Genomic DNA, 15,566 nt, shown 5'->3' on the forward strand with positions numbered 1-15,566 from the left:
ATTGGTTGAATGGATGAAGGAACGAATGAATGCTTCTTAGCAAAGCTTCACTAAAACTTGATGTGGTGGGTATCACTGTGTCCATTTTATGGATGAGGAAACTGAGGCTCAGCGAGCTCAAGTCACACAACTAAATATTAGCACTGGTTGGCATTTCCCAGGCACCAGCATAAAATGGGCAGGCCTTTTATGCTGTACCTCTTTCATCTCACTTGTTCCCTACAGCAGCCCAGGAGGGCAGGACTATTATTGCCTACATTTTATAATCAAGAAACTGAAACACAGAAACACTAAGTAACTTGCCAAAGCTCACATAGCTGAAAGGGCTGGGTTACACAGATCTGATTGATTTGGTTCCCGTTTTTTTTCAGTGCAGCAAATATTTACTGTGTGCCAGACATGGGACAAGTCAGAGACCCTGCCCTCTGGCAGCTCTCAACCCTGTGTCTCATCTCCTTTCTTAAATCTCTGAGTTCTCCTACTTAGACACTTGGAAAACCAAGGAAAATTGCTACAGGGTATGTGCGTGTGTGTTTGGAAACACCTAAACTCAGAGCTCTGAAAGCCACCATATGCACGTCCTTGGGATGTCCCCTGCCTCCCTGGGCCCCTTACCTTGCACAGCTAGCTCGGCACTGGCGTAGATGGTACCGTGCTTATTCTCTGCCACACACTGGTACATGCCCGAGTCCTCCAGGCTCAGCTTGGAGAACCGCAGGTCCCCGGCCAACACCTCCACCCGGTTCTGTGCAGAAGAGCCCAGAGCCCAGGGGGATCAGGACCACTGGAGCCACAGGGAGGAGGGGTTGGCAGGGGTGGGGGCAGTGGAGACTCTAGGCTGATAATCCCTAGAGGATATGGCTCGTATGTCCAGTCCTACCTCAGGGCCACCTGGAACCTCAAGATGCAGATTACCCAGGCCTCCCCAAAGCTGGAAGGGTGAGGTGATCCAGTCAGGACCACATCACTTCTTTTGTGGCTGAATTGTGCCTGGATCCAGGCCCAGCCTGTGGCCATGGGACTGGGATGGGAAGAAGTCCTCAGGTGGTCCTAGGACCACCCTTTGGCACCCTAATTAGCCCAGAGGGCTACTAGTGGTGCAGGGGAAGTTCTGGGGGGTGAGGGAACCAAGTGAGCAGAGGACAGTTATGTGTGGGAGGAATCCCACGTCTCCTACCTGGGAGGCCAGAGGCTCCCCGTTCCGCAGCCAGCGCACTGTAGGCCGGGGCTTGCCGGCGGCTGCACAGCCCCAATGCAGGTTGGAGCCAATGTCAGCCTCTGTGTCCGAGATCACTTTCAGCCACTCAGGCTGAGCTGTGGGAGCCCGGAAAAGAAGACCTGGCATGAGCTAGGAGGAGCTTCCAGCTCATTAAAAGGAACAGAAAATCAGGGCAGCAGTACCTGTGCCAGACAGCAGAGGGTGCCATCAGCATTCTGGGACGGAGAGGACAAGGAGGAGGGGGCAGGAAGAAGGAGGCACAAGAAAGCTGGCACTCTGTGGTTGTGCCAATGGATGCTTTCACAACTTAAATCGTTCTGAAGCCTCCTGTGTGCTTTCTGCACCCCTGACTGAAGCTCTGAGCTGACCACAGCACTAGCTTCTTCTGGTCCCAGACTCAGTGCCGTCCTAGGGCAAGCAGGCTCATGCAGGGGGCCTCCCAGTCTCCTCCCTGACTTTTGGGTCTGTTTCCTTGGGGACAAGGGTGAAGGCAGGAAGGGGGGTCGGGAGGGGCGGAGAAGGTGTCCCTGGCTCTGTACCCTGCACGATGATGCGGCCCTGCACGGTGTCTCGGCCCTTGGAGTTCTCCGCCTCACACTCGTAGGTGCCCTCATCCTCAAAGCTGACGCTGGGTATCTGCAGGGTGGGCTCAGCTGTGGTCCACTGTGGGGACAGGGAGCCGTCCACTTTGCGCCACTTGATCCGGGGTACAGGGCTGGCAAGAGAGACAAAGCCAGAGGGTGTGGGCTAAGCTGGGCCTACCCCTCCAGTGCCCACAGCTCCTCATACCCAGACTCTCAGGCCCTCCTGAGATGCTGGGCCTGGGAGGAACAGAGGGAGAGAGGGTGCCTTCTGGCTGATCCTCACTCTCTTCTCCCAGGTAGTCTCGGAGCACACGCAGGGAAGGGGCAAGAGGCAGGGCTCCTCTACCCATCCCTCCTGCAACACCCTGGAGCCAGTGAAGCTGGGCTTCTTCGGGGTCTGCACTCTGAAGCTGGGTCTGCCCTCCGCCACAGTGGCCTGTGACCTGGGTCTTTATGGGTTCTCTTTTCCGTTGCTTCTACGGGGCAAGCCTTGCCCCTACTTTTCAAAGAGACTTTAGCTATTAGTAATCTGTGCACTAAAACGGACTGAGGTATCAGTTTTAATGGGTTAATATATTCCTCTTCCACATGCTTTTCTTTTTTTTCTTTTTTTGTTTTTTCAGATGGAGTCTCGCTCTCTCCCCCGGGCTGGAGTGCAGTGGCGCGATCTCAGCTCACTGCAAGCTCCGCCTCCCGGGTTCATGCCATTCTCCTGCCTCAGCCTCCCAAGTAGCTGGAACTACAGGTGTCCACCATCACGCCTGGCTAATTTTTTTGTATTTTTAGTAAAGACGGGATTTCACCGTGTTAGCCAGGATAGTCTCGATCTCCTGACCTCGTGATCTGCCCACCTCGGCTTCCCAAAGTGCTGGGATTACAGATGTGAACCACTGTACCTGGCCCCCCTTCCACATGCTTTTCATGTGGATTTTCTGGAAGCCTAAAACTTCCCACAAGGCAAAGATTATCCCAGGTAACCACAGGAGATAGTTGAGGGAGGAGGGGGCCAAAGTACAAATCACATTCTTTCTTTCATTCTACAAACATTTATTGAGCACCTGCTGTTTGCTTAGCCCTGTTCCAATGAATCCTTCTTCTAGGAGTGCAAGAAAGAGAACGCGTTCTGTTGTGATTCTCAAATAGATCACTGTTAACGTTCACGGAACACTTTCCTAAATTCCAGGCACTGTTCTCAGCACCTCACATGTATGAACTGATTTAATCCTCATGACAACCCTATGAGGTGGGTACTATTAACACCACCATAAAGAAACTGAGGCACAGAGAGGTTAGGCAGTTTACCCAAGGTCTGCGGGTGGCAGAGCTGGGATCTGAACGAGGCAGACGGGGTTGGAGTCTGTACACTGTGCTGCCTGCCTCCAGCCTTGGGTGTTACTCAAGCTGTCTGAGCCTGCCATGCGCTGCTGGAGGACCAAGTGATTCTGGCCGTGGAAGGCCCCTGGCACATGCAATGCCTCACCCAGAGAGTTAGTGTCCAGTGAGTGGTGGTCGATGGCCACTGTGTGCCCAGTACTTTGCTAGACCCTGTGAGGGACACCAAGATGACAGCCCTGACTCTGCCTGCCCTCACCCTGGGGTCACCTGTGCCCCCAAGAGACTGCCCTGGTACCCCTCCCTTTTCACACTCACTTCCCAAAGGCAAAGCACTCCAGGGTGACCTGCTGCCCCACCAGTGCATAGGTCTCTGCTGGGAACCGGGCCTTGATGCTGGGTGCAAAGAGCCGGGTATCTGGGGAGAGAGAATTTTACAAATCAGATGCAGATGACTCCAGGTCAGGTGCTACCGTGCTTGGGATCTCAGCACCTTTCAGAGCCAACTATGTCTTGGCAGCTGTGTGGAATCTCCCTGAGGCCTAGGGCAAGGGCCTGAGGATTTGAAGCAGGAGGATCTGGGGGTCCAGGGCCTGGAATCAGTGCCCTGCAAGCCAATCTTCCAATCTCCAAAGGAAAAACCCTTTTCCCAATGCCCGCTGACCCTTCCAGTTCCCTCCCTCCCGCCATGCCTGGCCGAGCCTGACCTTCAGCAGCCAGGTTGAGCTGAGCAAATTTGCTGAAGACGCTCTTGGTGGAGAAGTCCATGTGGCTGGTGGCCAAACAGGAGTAGTTGCCCAGGTCTGAGGCATTGGTTCGGGCAATGTACAGATTCCCTGTGGTCTGGGACACGAAGTGACGCCCGTCCGTTGGGATGAAGTTGGGGAACTCGTTGAGGAGCCAGCGGTAGGACAAGCCTAGGATGTGAGGAGTTTGAGGAAACCAGGGGGGTACCGGGCTAACAGGACCACTCTGGGTGGGACCCCAGCATGCTGGTGGGGTTCTGCAAGCCCTGTCCTGACAGCCACCATGCTCTGAACTGGGGCTAAGGGGAGACCTAGAGAGAAGAAGTGACTATTCCTGCCCTTAGAGAGCACTAAGTCTGTCAGGGATCACAGCCCTCAGGGACCACCCAGTTTGAAGGTGGAAGCAGGGCACAGAGATGGAAAATGACAGACCCGTAAAGAAAACACAGATCATTTAAAATTAGGGTCCCAGGGATGGGTGCTCCTAAGGGTCATTTCCAGGGGTCACCTTTTATTCCATCCTCCTTCTGCCAAATTTCTGGTAGCCCTTCTTGTGCCCTCTCTCACCGTGGCCCAAGGTCTGGACTCACCTGGGTAGTGGGCAGGTGGGTTACAGGGCAACATCACCCCCCAGCCTTCATGAGTTTTCACTGGGTCTCGCTCCTCCTTGGAGAATTCCTGCAGAACTGGAGGCAGAGACCAGGGGCTCAGGCACTGTCCTCCTGGCCTGTGAGCCCCTCCCTGACTCATCCTTCACGGAGAAGCAGCAGTTCACTAAGGCATGTCATGTGAGGTCAGGAAGGCCTGGCTTGAGGATGTCACTTGTCCTTTCTGGGCACTTTCTCCTAGCTCCCCTCCCCCTCCCGCAAAGTGTCTTGGTCCCCTGCGGGTCTCACAGCCGAAGCGGAGGATGGCCTCCCTGCTGACAACGGTGCCCACTGGGTTGGAGGCCAGGCACTGGTAGACCCCGGCATCCTGTGCCTTGGTGGGGTTCATGATGACCAGGTTGCCCCCCACTAGCTGGTGACGGGAACCTGGCTCCAGCTTCATCTCGGTGCCATTCATCTTCCACCTGCAGCAGGGGACGGAGGAAGGGGACCTCTGAGTCCTGCCTGGTGGCAGGGCTGATGAGAGGGAAGGTTCAATGGCTGCCCAGGGCCTCCCAGCACCCACTGCAGAGGCCTTACCGATAGGTGGCTGGAGGGCTGGCCCGGGCGCGGCATGCCAGCAGCACCTGCTCCTCCGTGGACTCCTCTGGGAATAGCACACTGAGGGGTTGGTCTTCAAAGACAGGCCCAAAGGTGGTTGGGGATCCCAGGGCTGAACTCCAAGCTGCAGGTGATGACACCACCAGAGGCCTCAGAGCCTGGGGCTGGCCAGAGCCTGGCCTCTTGGGCTGCGCTGTCCAGTAAAACTTTCTCTGATGGGAATGTTCCATTTTCTGCACTGTTCAATGTGGTAACCACTAGCCACGTGGGGCTATTGAGCACGTGACATGTGGCTATTGCAACTGAGGGACGACATTTTACATTTTATTTAATTCATTTAAATTTCAATTTAAATAGGCTGGGCAGGCCCCATCTGGCCATATCAGTTCAGTCAATCACCCATCCTACACTCAGGTATTGAGCACCCGCTCTATACCCAGCACTGGGCTAGAGACTGACTTGTAAAAATGATTAAGACACAGTCCCTCTTCTTCAAGGGGCTTGCGGTCCAAGGAGGGAAACAGGAAATTGGCAGTGCAAGGTGGCAAATGCCATAAAGTTCAAGGTGCTGGGGCCTCAGAATGGAAGCAGTTCTACCTCTCAGGGGGCTTTCAAGGGAGCCTTCCAGAAGAACTGATCTGTGGGGTGTGAGGTGCATGAGACATTGCCAGCCACAAACATGCAGAGAGGATGTGTGTCCCTGGAGCCTAATACCCTTACCGGGGCAGTGTGGACCCGAAGCCTGGGCCTGGGGACTAGACTGGCCCTCTACTAGCCGTGGGACCTTGGGAAAGTTATGGAACCCTTCTGAGCCTCAATGTCTTCACCTGTGATATGAAAAGAATATGAATTCACCTCCCAGGGTCTGCTTGAGGATTCAGCCAGACAAACCCTTGGAAGGTGGCGGGCAAGCAGATGTCTGCTGGAGCCGCGTGTTGGGTGGGGACTTGGAAGAGAAGGTGGGTGGAGGGTGGGCAGTTCGCTTTGATGGGTGGAGGGTGGGCAGTTTGCTTTGATGGGTGGAGGGTGGGCAGTTTGCTTTGGTGGGTGGAGGGTGGGCAGTTTGCTTTGGTGGGTGGAGGGTGGGCAGTTTGCTTTGGAGGCAGTTTTATACAATTCCAGTATCACAATTCAAGAAATGTTCAGAAAGGGAGTGACTTGCCCATGGTCACCCAGCAGGTCTGTGGCACAGACAGATCAATTCCTCCTGAGCTTGGTGGACCAATGAGTATCACACAGGCAAATGGGGCATACCCCTCTCTTCATGCATCATTGTCCTGCTGCAGGGCAGGGCAGGGGATGAAGAGCCACAGATTGGCTGGACATCGCACTTGCCTTTCGACAGGGCTGGGGTGGGCTCTCTGCTGACCGGTGAGGCCAGTCCGTTTTGCCTCTGCCGTGTCAGGCGGGAGCCTATCCCTAATTGGCTTCTACCTCTTAACACAGCTGATTTCAGGCCTTCCTTGGTGGGTCATGGGGAAAGGGATCCCCATTAACCAATTAGCTCCTTTCCCGGCGCATCCAGCCATCAGTCCTCTTCCAGGGGTAGGGGGTAGCCCCATGCTGCAGCTGAGGCCCAGTTCTGGCCCCCTGGGAGTGAGGGCAGCTGCTAAGCAGCTCTCAGAATGAGGTAGGAGGCAGGGCTCCCAGAAATGGCCCGGTGCAGGCATCCCTTGTGCCATTCTCCCTCACTGCCGCCCCAGGCCTCAGAGGCGGAGGCGGCGGGAGGTGACGGCATCATCTCGGCTGGAGAGCCCAGCTTAATCCCAAGTTAATGATGGTGGTGTAGGGTAGGAACCCTGCCCCAGCTGGCACTGCTGGGAGGGGGGGCAAAGGAGGGGCTGGGAGGCAGCCGGGCTGCTGGGAACCACCTCGTACAATAGCAGCTTCCAGGAACTCTGGGTGATGGCGTGGCTGAGTGGGCTTGGGTCACGTTGATACATTCAGACTCTTTCTTCCTGAGAAACCTTTCTCCTCTGCTCTCAGCCGTCCACTCACCCAAATATTCACATACACGCCCCTCTGCATCTCTCACCTCCACACATTTTCTTATATGCACACTCATATCATACATAAATTCGTATATATGCACCTCCCTAAGCTGCTCAAATGGCCAGATACACACATTTACACACACATCCATTTCCCCCCGACACACAGCTATAGATGGCCATGGAGACTTTTATATATAATCCATGAATTCATAATAATAAAAATAATAATAAAAATAATAATAAAAATAGGTGCTATCGATGGAGTGCTTACTATTTATCCCATACCATGCTCCATATTTCCTTCTCATAACCTCTTTACAAGATAGGTATTGCCATTTTCTTATTTTCCTGATGTGGAAGCTGTGAGTTAGAAAGCTTTAATAACTTGCTCCAGATCCCACAGCTTGAAGGAGCAGATCTGGGGGTTTGGACCTTGGCCAGGCTGACCCCACCACCAGCATTCTTAACCCCAGTGTCCCTGACTCTTGACCTCTGTTTCCCATCAGAACCACCAGAGGCCCTGCTCCATCTCACAGATAAGGAGTCAGAATCTTTCGGAGTGAGGCTTGGGAGTCCAAGTCTTAGAAAATGCCCCTGGGCATTCTGCAGGGAGGCTGGGGTATGAGAGCTGGTCACACTGTGCTGTGAGACTTTCTGGACACATTCATTATCCCCAGCATAGCACCACCTCCATGCAGACACCTCACTCATACCTCCAGCCTCTCAGCCATCCATATCCACAGACACCCTCACACACCCACACTTACCTCTTCAGCTACATACACACCCACCCACACATGAGCCTTCCCGTGTGTGTGCTTACACATGCACACACAAAAACACACTCTCTGCCTGTAATCCCAGCACTTTGAGAGGTGGAGGTGGGAGGATCACCTGAGGTCGAGAGTTCGAGACCAGCCTGGCCAACATGGTGAAACCCCATCTCTACTAAAAATACAAAAATTAGCCAGTGTGGTGGCGGGTGTCTGTAATCCCAGCTACTCGGGAGGCTGAGGCAGGAGAACCACTTGAACCCAGGAGTCAGAGGTTGCAGTGAGCCGAGATCACACCACTGCACTCCAGCCTGGGTGACAGAGTGAGACTCCATCTCAAAAACAAAACCCCAAACAACAACAACAACAACAACAACACACACTCTCCCAGGCAAGGCCAGCCCTTCCTTATTCTTGTTCCGCATCCTCTCTGATTCTTTTCTGATGCCCTGTCATAGTAACTGTTCCCCCAAACACAGGCATCAGAAACCTTGCAGAGGAAGGGAGTTAGAGAGATGAGAAGGTGGAGGGGGATCCTTGATACTCCTCCTTGCACTGGAGTGCCAGGAATCCACAGCTATATCCCGAGGACAGGGCAGCAAGAAAAGCCCAGAGCTGAGGCACCTTCCCAGGAGGGGTAGCGGCCAGCGATGGGATTTGCCACTCCTGTCTCTCTCTGGAGCTCTGGGAGGTGGCAAAACAGATCCCAGCCCCTTGGCCATTGGCTTTGTGTGTCTCTGGGTCTGAGGACCTTGGAGGCTGTCCGTACCCCTTTCCTTAGATGGTGTGGATCCAGCACTGAGGCGTCCCTGAGGGAGGGGATGCTAGAAGCCCAGATGCCTCCCCTCTGCTCCTTCTGGGGTTGGCATCTCCTGCTCTGTGCAGTTGAGGCTCCCCATCCCTGTAGCTCTTCCCAGTCTGGTGGACCCTGGGACAGGTAGCGAGGCCTGGGGGGCTAGGTGGCTCCCCCCACACTCTGAGTCAGCCCTGTTTCCCAGCAGCCTCACTGACTGAGCCGCAGGACTGGGAAGCAGTGAGGACAGAATGAGAACATCTGAAAGTATGCCAGTGGAGTCCTTCCCTGGTGAGACAAAGGAACTGAAATGCACAGGCTGTAGCCTTCCAGGGGGTGTGGGGTGGGGGAGGTGGAGTCTGAGGTGCTTAGAACTCCAGGACCATGGAGACTCCCACGGGGATGTTTAAGGAGAAAAGAAGCATCTATTGATCTGGGCTGAGGGTCAGGGTAGAGGCCAAGCAGTGGGTCCAGCAGACCCCTTAGAGCAGGAAGTGGCTGGGGACCTCCCTCTTGCCCTAGGACAGACCAGCTGCCCGGCTCCTCAGGCCTGACATGCTCGCCAGAGTCCAGCTGGCCTGTGACTCTCAGCCTGCCCTCTTCACCCTCTCCTTCCCCTCCTGCCAGTGTCCCTCTGCCTCTCCTCCAAGCTGGGAGCTCCCATGGGAGGAGAACCTGAGCTCCCTCCTCTGCCACATCTCTTTCCAGATCCTGTTCTATACTTGATCAATTTGCTAGGATGCAGCATTGCCTTAATAAACCCTTCCAGCGTTTACTGGGATTGACCGCCGTCTGCTCATATCAGGGGACTACAGAGCCCTGTCTGGGAGAACGTCCTGCAGTGATGGAAATGTTCTGTGCTCTGTGCTATCCAATACGGCTACTGAACATTCGAATGTGGCTAGTGCACCTGAGGAAATTATTTTTAAAATGGAATTGAATCTGAGTTGTAGTAGTCCCATGTGACTATTACCTTCCATATTGGACAGTGCAGCCTTTGAGGCTGCAACTCCGGGTGATATTATGGAGATCTGGGCATGCCATCGTCTTGCTATGTGACCCAGGGCAAGCCACTCACCCTCTCTGGGTCATTCTTCCTTCATCTATAACACGGCAAAGACATATTCCCTTTCCTTCTAAACTCAAAGGAAAGGTAAGATCTACAAATGGGAAACTTTAGCAAGGAAATGGCCTCAGAAATCTAGCTGCTCCTACAATGCAGTCAATGATTTCTGTAATTGTCACCCAAATCATAGCAAGGATATAATGCTATAATCATGCCTGCTAGGCTTCAAAGCCCAGATGAGCCCTCTTACCTGAAGAGGAGACAAGGGCCACAGCAGCTACCAGCAGCAGGTGTGGCTTCCTCCTGGTGGCTGTCCCCATGGTGGATGTCCGGGCAGAGGTGGGGATCGGAGGAGAAGGGCCTCAGCTGAGCTTGGGGACAGCCCAGCTGGAGGCTGAGAAGGACCTGAGGAGGCAGACAGACAGGAGGGCTCTGAGCTGAGGAGCGCCCCTCCCAGCTCCAGACACATCTGGGTCTCTAAAGCTTTTACCTCCGCCTGGGGAGCTGCCGGAATTGCCCAAGCACTAATTCTCCCCAGTGTCCCAGAGGAAGGGGCTTGGCTATTACCAAGAAGCTCTTCCTGGGGCTGAGTGCCTCCTACTGGTCCCCTGGGAGTCTGGCTCAGCCCTATACCCCCACCCGCCCCCACTCCAGCCAGCGGGGTGCCGCTTAAGAAGTGAAAGCAGAGATTAATTGGGAGGTAAGAACCCACCTGCCCTCTCGCCCGCCCGTCAGCTCTTGAGGCGAGGTTGGAAGAGAACAGGACCCTTGCCTGGGTTGGAAGTCACTGACGTCTTTCTCTGGCAGGCGGGCTTGGGGCCGACTTTCCCCCTGCCTCTTCCCCTCAGTTGTCTGGGTGGGGGCTAATAAACCCCTCTGGGAGCTGCCTTAAGTCTCCCGGTCTTGTTTTCCTAGCAGTGAGGAGGGGTCTCACTGATTTGTCCACACCCTCTTACCAGCGGAGTCATGACCTTGGCCCCATTAGCAATGCCCCCAACCAGATGGGTGAAGGGGCCCAGCAGGCTTTCTGGGTCAAAAGAGTTAACGCAGCTCCCAGAGGAGCCTCCCTCTTTCACAGAGATGAGCTGAGGCTTGGTTCAATCCTTGAGTTCTGGAGAAGAACCTGTTCCCTGTAGCTGCTGAGAGCAAGTCAGACACCTGTCCCATCAGTCTGAGAGATGGGGCCTCCTCTTGGGAGGTGAGGGCAGGGGCAGAGCCAGCCTCCCCATTCACTCCCAGTCCCTGGGAGGACTTTCCTAGTTCAGAGGGGAGTGTGGAATGTCAGGGGCCTGCTTTCCAGTTACTGGTTATCAGAGTGAACCTGGGTCACTGGGCTCAGAGCCTCCACAGGGATCAGCGAGCCCGGCTGCAGATTCTGCTGCTCTGCTCTGCCTGCCCTCTTTGCAGAAAACTAAGAGCAGCAGGAGGGGGTCAGGACTTGGGGAGAGAGCCTGGCTGGGGGCCCTTTTGCAAACTGCCGACAAGACCCCTCCCATCTCTGGATCTCAGTGTTCCGCCTCTGGTGATGCCCCCAGAATGCAGAGTGGCCAAGGGCCTGGGAATGCTGTCCCCTGGATGGGGACCCGGGTGGAGAAGGAAGGCTGCAGAGGACCTAAGATTGCTCCTTGGGCCTGTGCGGGGGCTGAAGGCCAGTGCAAGCTCAGGGTCTGCCCTGTCTCACATCACACTCTAGTCCCTCAGGAAGAGAGCTCCCGAACCCCTTTAACCCTCCACAGCTGATCACCCCACAACCATTTCCTGCCTCTTTCACAGCCACAGCTGGCACCCAAAGGAGCCTGGGGGAAGAGAAGGGAGAGGTGGCCCCAGGGCCTGTCAGGAAGGATATGGGCAAGGAAGCCAAGAAGCTGGGTGTTTTGCAGAGGGCAGGGCGTTGGAGCAGATGGCACTCTCTCCTCCACCCCGACTGCAGCCTCATATCCACTTCCCATTGACAGGCAGGGTGCCCAGGTGCCAATTCTCCCTGAATACCTGTTCCTCCCTGTCCTTGCCACTCTCAGTTCCAGACTTGAACTGAAGACATTCTGCACTTACAACCCCTCTGACATTCCCCCAGCCCATCTATCTCCATTCTCCCATAACGCCCTTCCTGGGCAAGGCAGTCTCTCCTGCAAGGCCCTGTCCATGTCTCACCCCTGCCAGGAAGTGCCTAAGATGCCCCTGTCTGCACAAAGAATTCAGTTCACTCTGTTCTTGACTACACCTTTGGTACCCTGCCTGTGGACCTGTGTCCGTCTCCATTAGAAGGTTCTCAGCTGCCCAGGGGAGTGATTGTGTTGTGTTCATTTTGGTATTACCTACGCCTAGCAAAGTACCTGGCACATCATAGTTGTTACTTGTATGTTGCATTTAACTGGTCAAGGACAACTGTGATTATATGCCTCCAGGAGCCAGTGAACACATGCGTGAGCACACGTGATGGGGCTCATGCAGATGCTCCTTGACTTATGATGGGGTTACATCCCGATAAACTCACCAAAAGTTGAAAATATCGTAAGTCGAAAATTCATTTAATACACCTAATCTACTGAACATCATAGCTTAGCCTAACCCACCTTAAATGTACTCAGAAGGCCGGGCACCGTGGCTCACGCCTGTAATCCTAGCACTTTGCGAGGCTGAGACGGGTGGATCACCTGAGGTCAGGAGTTCGACATCAGCCTGGCCAACATGGTGAAACCCCATCTCTACTAAAAATACAAAAATTAGCTGGGCATGGTGGCAGATCCCTGTAATCCCAGCTACTCGGGAGGCTGAGGCATGAGACTCGCTCGAACTCGGGAGGCGGAGGTTGCAGTGAGCCATTGCACTGCAGCCTGGGCCACAAGAGCAAAACTCCATCTCAAAAAAAAGAAAAAAAATGTACTCAGAACACTTACTTTCCCCTGCAGTTGGACAAAGTCACCAAATACAAAGCCTATTTTACAATAGCGTGTTAAGTATCTCATGTAATGTATTGAATACTGTACTAAAAGTGAAAAACAGAACAGTTGTTGGATACTTGAAGTATGATTTCCATTGAATGTGTATTGCTTTTGCACCATCGTAAATTTGAAAAATTGTAAGTCAAGTCACTATAAGTCAGGGACAGTCTGTATATACTTGACAGGGCTGACAGGTCCTCTGTGCTTTCTGGGGGCAACCCCAAGGCAAACTCTCCCTTTCTCTTTCTCTCTCTCTCTCTGTCTCTCTCTCTCTCTCTCTCTCTCTCTCTCTCTCACACACACACACACACACACACACACACACACACACACACTCAGAGCTCTAGGGTCAGCGCGGTATCTGGTCAGGGGAAATCACAGACATATGTCCCTGGATGCTATACAAATGCAGGGAGTCATCCTCAGAATAGAGAGGTGTTGGGACCTTCCAGGATTTGAATCTGATGAACAGGAGTTGTTAATATTGACTTCATCTCTGAACAGCTTCGTGAGCTTGGACAGGTTAATGCCCCTTGTGAAGACTCAGTTTTCTCATCTGCAAAGTGGAGATCATCACATGCACTTTACAGAGTTCTTTGGAGGGTTCCATGAGGTGCTAGAGTGCCTTGCAGTGGTTTTCAAACTGCTCTGAAGTCTTGGAGCTGTTTGCACCTGTCTCAGGGTCACCATGGGAGACTAGGGAGAGAGCATGGGGCTCCAGACTCTTTCCCCGCAGCCAGAGCAGCTCCACTTGTGTCTGCTTTATATACAGGATTTTCCTATGAAGTTCCCTTTAAACAAAGGACTTCATGGCTCCAAAAAGTTGGAAAATCACCCCGTTGGCAGTGGTGTGCTGAGTCCTGATGCCTGGCACGGAGAAGGTGCTCAATCATCGTTTACTCCCTGCTCTGTGCCAGCCTGCCAGGCCCGGGAGCTCACTGGGGGCAGGGTGCCGGCCTGGGGAGGAGCCTGGGCTCCAGGCACTTGTACTGAATGTGCCAGAGCAAGGCAGAGACAGACAACCAGGGGCTAGAGACTCCGGGATAGCCTCTGGGCAGATTCCTACCTGGAGTCCCTAGCTCCCACAGCAGTGCTGGGGAGAGCTGGGTGTGTGTGCGTGTTTATGTCCCAGTGTGCATGGATATAATGCTTGTGGGTATCTATCTGTTGTGTCTATATGTCTCTGTGTATATGTGTGATCTGAGTTTTGTGTCTGCATGTATGCATGTGTCTGTGTATGATGATGTCTGGTCTTTGTGTGTGTGTGTGTGTGTGTGTGTGTGTGTGTGTGTGTGTGTCTCGGGTGTGAGGACTCAGCCCCTTGCCTTGTTTCCCTGCAACCCACCAGGAGGTTTGCATCATAGATTCTTCGCCTCCACCTCCAGTAGTCAGGATTGTCTGTTATCTCTATTACCATAAGTAATTACCGTGGGTAATCACGAATAATCCAGCCCAAGGATTCTGGGTACCCTCCAGGGATCAAGATGTACAGCCTTAGAGGAGACTGCGGGGGAGGGGCCGGGATCCAGGAGCACCAGGGCTTGCCCTCGGGGAGCGCCGGAGACCCATCAGCCTGATCAGATGTATATTGAGCTCCATTGTGTGCCACAGCCTTGGGTGAAAACACACACACACACGCAGAGTCTGGACTAAAGGTTGGAGCTCGTTGCCTCCCTAAAGGTGAGGCAGTTGGCATCCGGTCCTGCCCTGCATTCATTTCCATCACAGTATTTACTGACTATGTGCCAGGCATTGTGCTAAGCACAGGGAGACAGTAATAAAGTTACTGCCTCTACAGAGCTCCCTGACCACCTGAGTGCAGCCTAGGATGTGCTCATGAGTTCACCGATCAGTCATCTCCCCATACCATCTGCCCTATTATGCGTTCTAGAATGCCCAGGATGGAGGAGGCCTTGTCGTCAGGAGCAAGGCTGGAGTGGAGCTATGCCAGGCCCAGAGCTGGCCCTGCGAGCCCTAAGCCAGCCAAGTCTCGCCCAGGCCAGCTGCCCTGGTGCAGGGGTGCAGGCGCAGACTGGCACAGGCGAGCACAGGCTGTCATTAGCAGGGGCTGGTCCTGCGAGGCACCAGCACATGGGGGAGTGGACTGCTGGGGGGTTCAGGGCACCAGGGGGAGCTGGCTGAATTGTCGGGCCCAGGAAACAAAGGGCCTGGGGGACAGCTGGGGGACAGAAGGCTGTGAGTGGGGCTCCAACACACGACAGGGTTTTCTGGGGTAAGGCCCCCTGCACGGAGCCAGTCAGAAAATAAAAGGTACACCCTCCACCCCAGAGTGCTGCCTATTGGGACGCCCAGCTCCTGGTCCTGAATTTCTCTCCTCTTCTCCCCAGTAATGGAGATTGGAGAGCAATGAGAGATTTGGCAACTTCCGATGGATGGTGGTAGGAAAGGAGAGTTTGGAGCCCAGCTGTGGGCAGAGACTAAGTGATTTATTATCAGCCTACAAGGTACTCGAGGAGCCCTTCAGGTCCCCGCTTGACCTCTATCCTATAAAACAGCACACTGGTTAACAGGGCAGGCTATTGGGTCAACCTGCCTGGTGCTGTCTAGCTAGCATACCCCTAATACAACCAACTAGTATAATCCTGGTTATCACAGTCATTTCTTAACCAGTCCCAGCCTCACTCTCCCATCTGCAAGAGTGGGATGAGAAGGGTAGGACCTGCTTCATGGGACTGCTGTGAGGTCAGCACCATCACAGGCTCATAGTGAGTGCTCAGGAAAGATCAGATCTTAAAACTGAGAAATCTCGGGCCGGGCGCGGTGGCTCAAGCCTGTAATCCTAGCACTTTGGGAGGCCGAGACGGGCGGATCACGAGGTCGGGAGATCGAGACCATCCTGGCTAACACGGTGAAACCCCGTCTCTACTAAAAAAATACAAAAAACTAGC

General features: G+C 54.0%; 1 protein-coding gene across 1 annotated transcript in view; it reads right to left on the bottom strand.

Annotated features, from left to right (window-relative positions):
* CNTN2 (contactin 2 (axonal)) overlaps window positions 1-15,566 on the bottom strand; it is a 34,946-nt gene that overhangs the window by 14,669 nt on the left and 4,711 nt on the right. The window contains exons 2-10 of the mRNA XM_011990431.1: window positions 9,966-10,120; window positions 5,069-5,213; window positions 4,778-4,953; window positions 4,472-4,567; window positions 3,843-4,052; window positions 3,454-3,553; window positions 1,759-1,934; window positions 1,178-1,314; window positions 616-745 (exon numbers count right to left, since the gene is read on the bottom strand). Coding sequence (XP_011845821.1) covers window positions 616-745; window positions 1,178-1,314; window positions 1,759-1,934; window positions 3,454-3,553; window positions 3,843-4,052; window positions 4,472-4,567; window positions 4,778-4,953; window positions 5,069-5,213; window positions 9,966-10,035 — 1,240 coding nt within the window. The 5' untranslated portion in view covers window positions 10,036-10,120. The remainder of the gene's footprint in view (window positions 1-615; window positions 746-1,177; window positions 1,315-1,758; window positions 1,935-3,453; window positions 3,554-3,842; window positions 4,053-4,471; window positions 4,568-4,777; window positions 4,954-5,068; window positions 5,214-9,965; window positions 10,121-15,566) is intronic.

Source organism: Mandrillus leucophaeus, unplaced genomic scaffold (genome assembly GCF_000951045.1).
Source record: "Mandrillus leucophaeus isolate KB7577 unplaced genomic scaffold, Mleu.le_1.0 Scaffold38, whole genome shotgun sequence".
NCBI classification, from domain to species: Eukaryota; Metazoa; Chordata; class Mammalia; order Primates; family Cercopithecidae; genus Mandrillus; species Mandrillus leucophaeus.